The sequence below is a fragment of the Leuciscus leuciscus genome, assembly GCF_965113295.1.
Source record: "Leuciscus leuciscus genome assembly, chromosome: 1".
Lineage (NCBI taxonomy): Eukaryota > Metazoa > Chordata > Actinopteri > Cypriniformes > Leuciscidae > Leuciscus > Leuciscus leuciscus.
Window position 1 is genome coordinate 16,876,592 of NC_138725.1, and position 9,089 is coordinate 16,885,680.

At 38.2% G+C, this 9,089-nt stretch overlaps 2 protein-coding genes across 3 annotated transcripts in view; one reads left to right on the forward strand and one right to left on the reverse strand.

The window, feature by feature from the left end:
- The window catches only part of LOC309499043 (uncharacterized protein), a 95,993-nt gene extending 87,335 nt beyond the window's left edge, over positions 1 to 8,658 (reverse strand). Inside the window, exons 1-2 of one of the 2 annotated variants that reach the window (XR_014206117.1) lie at positions 7,501 to 8,658; positions 7,291 to 7,363 (exon numbers count right to left, since the gene is read on the reverse strand). The gene's annotated coding sequence lies outside the window, so the exon portion shown is untranslated. Of the gene's footprint in view, positions 1 to 7,290; positions 7,364 to 7,500 lie in introns of those variants that run through there. The other variant, XM_082170059.1, reaches the window with a different exon arrangement.
- Positions 1,201 to 5,315, forward strand: LOC309508893 (uncharacterized protein; the record flags this gene model as incomplete). Its single annotated transcript, XM_082183420.1, has 2 exons — positions 1,201 to 1,784; positions 4,573 to 5,315. The coding sequence occupies exons 1-2, from the start codon at positions 1,727 to 1,729 to the stop codon at positions 5,313 to 5,315; spliced, it is 801 nt and encodes a 266-aa protein (XP_082039546.1). The 5' UTR covers positions 1,201 to 1,726.
- Positions 8,659 to 9,089: the final 431 nt, after the last annotated feature.

Consider the following 9,089-nt stretch of genomic DNA (forward strand, 5'->3'; position numbering starts at 1 on the left):
AACTTTATCAATTCTTCCAATAGAGCAGTTTTACAGGCTTTTATATACTTTATCATTTACTCAATCTGATTTTAATGGTTAAACAATCAGAATAAAGTGAGATGATCTGCTGATGATCCTGAATGGCTTGTTGAATGAGTGTTGATAGTCTGAGGCTCATCAATATTAACAGATCTGCTGAAAACACTCTTTATTTCATGACAATAGTTCCTGTTTTCACCTCATTTATTATGCTGATGTCTTCAGATCTCCTGTAAATTGACACTTAAAGCTCATTTCATTGGTGTCAGCAGACTGAGGGGATTTGTTGGCTAATATGTACGTTTATTTCTGTTTATGATTTAACAGTTTTTCTTACCATTATTTATATTTGGAAGAATTTAAATTATTTATATTCTTTTCTATATTTCTAGATACCTGGATTTTAATGAAGAAGTAGAATAATGTTAGGATTAGCAATACAAAGTAATTAATGAATTGGCACCAGTTACTGTAGGATGAATAGATAGACACACATAAATGCTTATTCAACAGGTTAAAGAATGACAAATGTTTTTGCAACCTTTCATTTTTTATTTTATGGGTATGTGAGTTTTGCGAGTCTTGTATTGGTCAGTCATTTCATAGGTATCGGGAGAGTTGTTTGTTGTGTAAGTGCGCCCTCTATTGGATAGAGGCTCGAGTGGTGGTCATATACTGAATCTTCGCGCTCGTTTCTCAGTCTGCATTTCTACTGGACTGAGAGAGGTAGGTGTTCACATCAGTGCGATGTAAGCTTGAAATATACCGGTTGTAACTTGTACGTGCATTTTATGATGAGTGCACATACATTTAGTTGAGATGTGTCGAGAACTGCTGTTTTGAGTGCTTAAGACATTGCTAAGCTCGTGGTTTGTTTTGCTGTGTGTTAGCGCTCGCCAGTCTATCGTCTTGTAATGCAGCCCACATGTTTCAGTTGTCCTTTTTCTTATGTTAGGCTGATTCTGAATGGAGTAGAATCCTGAACTTTTGCTCTCTTTGAAATTGTACAGGACAGGTATGTACTTCAAATACCTGGTTTAAAATATAATGTGTTCATTTAAAAGTTTATTGTATTGATTGGTGTTCAATGGCACTGAACAGCCCAGATGTAAAGCGTACATTTTGCTTATTGCATGTTACTGTATTGAAAGGAAGATGGTTTATTTCACGTTGCATAATGTTAATGTAAAACAATAATGTTATTATGTATAACGTTAAAACATTATTACCCATAGTTAATAACAGAAATAACACACAATATGACAGATACACATGATATACACAAGCCTAATGCGATATGTTTGTTTTTCATGGTAATTTTTCTGTATTTTATTTTCTGATTTTTGAATGTGATTAAATACTGAGTCTGCATTCTACTTGACTGAGAGAGACTGATTCTGAAGAACACAACGCAGTAGTCGGCGAAGTGCAGACCGCACCAGCTACACTTAGAAGTGTCATTTATTATAAAAACAAACTCAGTAATTGATACTTTTGATTTTGGCAGATCAGCTCCCCCAACTCTGGAATTCATCATCAGTGAAGCTCCTCCCACTGCAATTACATCATCAGTGAAGCTCCTCCCACAGTAATTCAGCAATAAATGCTGTAAATTCCTATCAGCTACAAGTGAAGACGAGCATCAGAGCATCAGGAAGAGCTGAAATCTGCAAAGACTGAGTTTATTAAAGAGGACAGTGAGAACATGAGTGATCCAGAACCCTGCAGAATGAAACACACTGAAGATCCTGAAGAACAAAGAGGTTGGTGTTTATTCTTCATTCATTCATGATGCTGAAGAACATTCATGTTAGAAACATTCAAGCACTTCATCACATTTAGATAAACTATGAAACAGAATGTTCTGAGTTTTCTTCAACAAATGGTCAGTAATGGGAGGTTTGAGAATTTTTTTTCATTTATTTTATATCTGGTTTCAAATTTGCAACAACGTTACCAGAATTTTAGTCATTTTCAACATAGTTAAAACAATTATTATTTTTTAGTAATAATCAGTAAACACCAAGTTACTGATAAAGTTGTATTTGTCAAATATCATATAAGCTATTCATAGTTATAGAGATTCTTCTTACAGTAACTTTGGTAACAGGGTTGATGAACAGTTTGTGTAAAAACTGAGACAATGGATTGAGATTATTTTCTTGTCTTCCCATCATGCTTTAGAAAGAGCCCAGATGATGTCACTTCCTGAGTGTCAAAGTTTTAAGAAATTCTCTGTATTTAAAAGGAGGACAATTATGTCAGGAGTAACAGGGTTGATTGAAACATGTAGGACACAGATACTGATAATAAAAATGGTTAATTTAAAACTAGTTAAAGCCGCGGCCACTCTACACTTTGAGCTTGTGAAATTTCTACAGACACTGTGACGGTCGTGAAATGAAGTCAAACTCTGCAGCAGCTTTTTCACAAACATAAATTTAACATATCGGTATAACAAATAGGCCTGTCGCGATAGTCAATAAATCAATTAATCGCACGATAAAAAAAATTAGCTCGATAATTTTTCCAGCCGCGATAATACCATTTGCATGCTTGTTTGTTTTCCTCGTCTCTCTCTCTCTCTCTACCAAAGAGACTGGATGACCACTCTCGGTTCCTTATCGTATAGGAGGAGTGAACCCTCTTGTCAGTTGCATGGTCTTTGTGTGGGGAGGCGGCGCTTGTCAGTCACATAGTCTTTGTATGGGAAAGCGGGACTGCTTGCGGCGACTGCCGGGAGAGAGAGAAGACGCTAGTTGTGAGTTGGAGGGGAAAAAACGAAAAAGATGGAATTGGTTTCAAAGCCAAACGCGACAGCGAGCCCCATCTCATGAAAATGCCTGGTCTATACCACAAATGTTATTTCTTGTGCCATTTATACGGCAAAAATAGTTTTTGCGTGCATATGATACGCACTTTATGGAGTGTAATAGGCACGCACTCCTCACCCTAATCCTAACCAAGTATTTTCAGTGCGTAGCATATACACGCAATAAAGTGCGTCTCCGTCTTCCCGACAGTACACAATCACTCGGGCGTTTAGTCGACAAAGTAACAGGAGGACAGTGCAAAATGGTGTGATATGGCCTGTTGAGACTTTAAAAAAAAAAAAATGTTTTTAACAAAGGTCCTAACTGGCAGTTTTGCCTGTTATGGAATGTATCACTATTTATGTCTGAGCCTAATGTTTAATATTTTTTGAAGTGCAATTTTGTTTACATCCATTTTATTTATTGTTTTGCTATTTATTCAAATGAATCTTTTTGTTAACAGACACTAAGAGTATTGTCAGAGCATTGCTTTTATTGTTTTTGGTTGTTTTGTTCATCTTTTGTGGATATTTAAAATGTTTTCGTTTTCAATGTTTAATATTCTTAAGAAATAAAAGTTTATAGATCTTTGAAAAGGTGTACCTGCATTATTATGCCATTATCATTATATTAGATGAAAATGGTCTCAGAACGACAATATTATCGTTTATCGCAATCATTTCTTGGACAATTTATCGTCCAGCAAAATTTGTTATCGTGACAGGCCTAATAACAAATAATAATAATTAAAAAAATAAAAATAAGCAATCCACTCCACTTGAATGATAAATGTTTGTGTTATTTCTGACAGGGTTATTCACTTGAGCTTGTGTTTCTGTTGTCCCACTTTCACAGACTCATGAATGGAAGTCAGTGGAAGGAAAAGTCTAGTGTGAACGGTAGTGCTGTAACGGCGCGTCAACGTGAAAATTACGTCATATTTTTTCGTTGACACTTCATTTTTTTTTTTTTTACCGTTCCCTGAGGTACAGCTCGCCACACACATGTGGGAGACCGAAACATTGCAGAATGTATTAAATTGACTAATTAGTCATTAATTAATTATCATTGGCCGTGAATAAAATGAAGAGTTTGGTACCAAAACGCGGTAAATGCCATTAAAAAAAATAAAAAATTAGTTCCCGCGAAATTCAGTATTGTATAGGGTTGGTATTGAAAAGTAAATTTTTTATCTTACTTGAAATGCGATATCCGCCGTGTTATTCTGTCATGTTTTCTCCCTTTCTTTCCAAACCGCGACAAACGCCGGTCTCCTTTCTCTGCAGAATGCGATAAATCCGCTCAACCAATCACAACGCACCATTCCACGCATTGTAAACAGTGACGGCGGCGCTTTGAATACACCCGGCATCCTAGTTTTCCTTATCTACTTTGTACTTTTTGATAAAAATAAATGTAATACATTTGACGCCATTGGTGAACCTGTGGTGGTTTCTGCCGTCGAGAAACGTAAGCCATCGAAATCTAATCATTTACGTGAGGAGATTAAGAAGATGAGGCACGCGGGAGAAGGAAAAATGCCGACTGTTGCTTGTTTTCACACGACAGCATCAAACTTCTGTCACGCTGACACGTTAACCCCAGGGGACAATGGTTGTCTACTTTCTACCATTACATCAGAGCTCAATTTCATGTCCTTTCACTTTATATTGCTCTTTGAAGAGAAATATTTTGATGTACTAAAAATTAAATGTAATAATTGTTTCTTTCGTGTCAGACCTGATGAAAGTGAAGGAGGAGAGTGAAGAACCGAGTGAAGTGAAGGAGGAGAGTGAAGAACCGAGTGAAGTGAAGGAGGAGAGTGAAGAACCGAGTGAAGTGAAGGAGGAGAGTGAAGAACCGAGTGAAGTGAAGGAGGAGAGTGAAGAACTGAGTGAAGTGAAGGAGGAGAGTGAAGAACTGAGTGAAGTGAAGGAGGAGAGTGAAGAACTGAGTGAAGTGAAGGAGGAGAGTGAAGAACTGAGTGAAGTGAAGGAGGAGAGTGAAGAACTGATTGAAGTGGAGGAGGAACATCATGTCAAACCTGGAGAAAAACCTTTGAGTCACTCAAAGACTAAAAATACATTTTTAAAGAAAAGAAGAGCCAAGAAATCTACAACCTGCACTCAGTGTGGAAAGAGTATCACAACCAAACAAAATCTTGAGCGACACATGAGAATCCACACCGGAGAGAAGCCGTTCACATGTGACCAGTGTGGGAAGAGTTTCGCACAAAAACAACATCTGACCAAACACAAGAGGATCCACACTGGAGTGAAGCCGTTCTCATATGATCAATGCGGCAAAACATCACACCTGAAGAAACACCTGACAGTTCATACGAAGGAGAAGCCACATTCATGTTCTGTGTGTGGAAAGAGTTTTTCACTGCGGCAAAATTTACATAGACATGAGAAAATTCACACTGGTCTGAGAGAGTACGTGTGCTTTGAGTGTGAGAAGACTTATACTACAAGTTAAAACTGCACCAGAGAATTCACACTGGAGAAAAACCTTACAAGTGTTCACACTGTGACAAGAGATTCAGTCGATCAGAAAGTTTGAAAACACACGAGAGTATCCACACTGGAGAGAAGCCACACACGTGTGATCAGTGTGGGAAGAGTTTCTTTTTTAAAGGTGACATGAAGATACACATGAGGATCCACACTGGAGAAAAACCTTACAAGTGTTCACACTGTGACAAGAGATTCAGTCGATCATCATCTCTGAAAACACATGAGAGGATCCACACTGGAGAAAAACCTTACAAGTGTTCACACTGTGACAAGAGATTCATTCGATCGGAACGTTTGAAAACACATGAGAGGATCCACACTGGAGAAAAACCTTACAAGTGTTCACACTGTGACAAGAGATTCAATCTGTCATCAAATCTGAAAAAACATGAGAGGATCCACACTGGAGAAAAGCCACACACGTGTGATCAGTGTTGCAAAACATTCCTCAGGGCATCAGACCTAAAGAAACACCTGACAGTTCATACAAAGGAGAAGCCACATTCATGTTCTGTGTGTGGAAAGAGTTTTTCACTGCAGGGTAATTTACATAAACATGAGAAAATACATACTGGTGTGAGAGAGTACATGTGCTTTGAGTGTGAGAAGACTTTTACTACAGCTAAACATTTAAAACTGCACCAGAGAATTCACACTGGAGAAAAACCTTACAAGTGTTCACACTGTGACAAGAGATTCAGTCAGTCAGGACATCTGAAAACACATGAGAGGATCCACACTGGAGAGAAGCTGCACACGTGTGATCAGTGCGGGATGAGTTTCTCTACTAAAACTCACCTGAAGCGACACATGAAGATCCATACAGTCCTAAAGCCGGTGTGAGGTGAGCACAGGACACTTTGTTGATTGATTGATATCTATTAGGTTGTGTTCAACCAACAGGAATGTGTAATTTGTCAGGTCAGATCAATAAAAAAAAAGAAAAAGATTTGCTCTCTGACTGTAGCTCATGTAGAAATACAGCACTATACAGGGCTCTAGACTGTTACTAAATTGTCACATTTTGCGACCTAAAACATGCCTTTGTTATCAGCTCAATTCCAGATGTTCTGATCTATAAGACACCACAGGTTTTGATGACAGGCACCATTGTGCAGTCAATGTATCAAAATGATACATTCTGAGAGTGAAATCTTTAAATATGTTTGAACTTTTTGAGGAGTATTTTGGAATTGAAGGTGTTCTCCACAACAGTGTAATTAGGGCCCAAGCCCTGAAAGGGCGAAGGCCCTATTGTTTTTGTAAGGATTATTAGGGCCCAAGCCCTGAAAGGGCGAAGGTAGGGGGGCTCGACAGCGCCCCCTGGAATGGTGTCCGAAAACTTGGTCCATAAATCAAACACGCTTGCATGTAATAATATGAAACTCAGTACACATTTAGATCTCATCGGGCCAAACAACTTCTAAGTTTTACAAAAGCCCAACAGGAAGTTGGTTATTATACGTTGTTTGGAAAACGCATACAATGGAATGTGAAATACTCCTCCTATGGAATTCATCCGATCGCCACCAAACTCTGTGTGAATGAAGTCAAAACATTGAGGATGAATTCTTGCGAACAGATTTTTGATATCTCGAACGGTTTGGCCGTGGCGAGGAAACAAATTTATGGCGAATAATGGGACACAGGAAGTGTGTTATAACTTCTGCATACATTTGTCTATTCCATTTAATCTTTTGTTTTTCAAGGTTTCAGGGGCTTTTGGGGCCCTTAACATGCTCAAAAACTTTTCACACAGGTCAGAACTCACGGTCATCAGAGCCGGGCTGAAGCTGGTACCCGGGCGTGGCAGGGGGGCTCAACAGCGCCCCCTTGAACACGGTCTGAAAACTTGGTCCATATATCAAACACGCTTGCATGAATTAATATGAAACTCGGTACACATATAGATCTCATCGGGCCGAACAACTTCGCACTTGTGGTGAGATCTGGTACTACTCTCACTTTCCTGAATAACCCCTGGTATCTCTGTGTCTAGGTGGTCTTTTGCTGTCAGGTCAGAATAGATATAATTCCCTCATTAGCTTGTTATAATTTATACCAGTAAATCTAGGTGTAGTCCCTACACTCCCAGGAAACAATAATAAACATCATTTACCAGACATATGAATAAAAATCATGCTTACCATCCAGCAGAATCACTCTTGGAATCCTTGTATTCTTTGTTTAGAAAAGGATTAATAAATTGCTCTGTCTCTTGCTTTTTAGAACTGTTTGTAATAGCTGAAGTAAAAACTTAACAGTGATTGTCTTTTAGAAATAAAAATTTATTTATACAAAAGATTAAAACACTGGTTACACAAAATTAAAACTCGTAGCAAATTAAAAAGAAAATGTTACAGGTTATAAAACTTCAGCTTATTCAATCTCAACAGGGCAGTCCTGTATGAGTGAATATTACAAAGGCTAATTACCTTAAAGCAGTTCAAGCAATTGGAGTAAATACGAACTTGTTCTCATCCGAGGTTTCTCAAGTTACAATAATACAGCAGAGCAAAATTAAACCAAAAGAAATTCAGCTAGGTTTAAACTAGAAGAGATTTGATTTCTCTCTAGGGATGCAATCGACATCAAAATCAAAAATGCAGCCACGTACAGTCAAAAATGCAGTCATATTTATACGGAACTGGGTTACATTGTTCTAATACAGTTTCTTGGGTTTTTTCCAGAGGAACTCAGTCTCATGACTGAGCCTTGCAACATCAATCGTCTCTTGCTTCAGACGGGGGTTTTCGCTGATATCTCTGTTTCCCATATATGGGTATTCCTGCATCCTTTCCGTCCTCTGCGCTTTGGACTTCTATGTATGTGTGTGCGTGCATATGTATGTGGAAATGTATTTGTAGGTTCGCAATACCTATTAAAATTCACAAATCCTGCCACACACTCTAAGTTATTAGCTCCGCCCAACAGGAAGTCGGCTATTATGGGTTGTTTGAAAAACGCATGCTGTGGAATTTGATGTACTCATCCTAGAGAATTCATCCAATCGCCTCCAAACTCGGTCAGCAGGAAGTCAAGACATTGAGGATGCTAAATTGCGGACAGATTTTTGATATCTCGAACGGTTTGGCCGTGGTGAGGAAACGAATTTATGGCGAGAAAAGAGAAACACGAAGTAATATAACTTCTGCATACGTTAACTGATCTTGATGAAACTTCAGCAGTGTGTTCGTGGTAAGAGGCCGATCAGATGGATGTAACTATTGTGAGTCAAAGTTATAGCGCCACCAACTGGCAGCAGGAAGTGTGTCACTTTCAAAATGCTTTTGACCGCACTGACATGGATAGTGGTGCAGAGAGAGCGTTTTCAATGAATTCCTATGGAAATAGGAATGAACTAAAAAACGTTCGCTCTTCTCTGGCTGTTCCTCGCCGTGGACGCACACCATATATATATATATATATATATATATATATATATATATATATATATATATATATATATATATATATATTTGGTTTAGGGGTGGAACGGTACACAGAAGTCACGGTTCGGTTCAGACATCACGGTTCGGTACGAGTTAGGTACAATGGAGGGAAAAGCAAAACAAAAATGTAGAAGGCATTTTTTTTTTTTATTGTGCATGTCTGTAGGCTGTTCCACCAAAGGAAAATAAATGTTTTAAGCCTTGTATTTTTTAAATAAGTTGTATTAATAAAGTAAAGGCATAGAACCAGTTTATTTGTAGTGCATTGCCAATAGTTTTATATA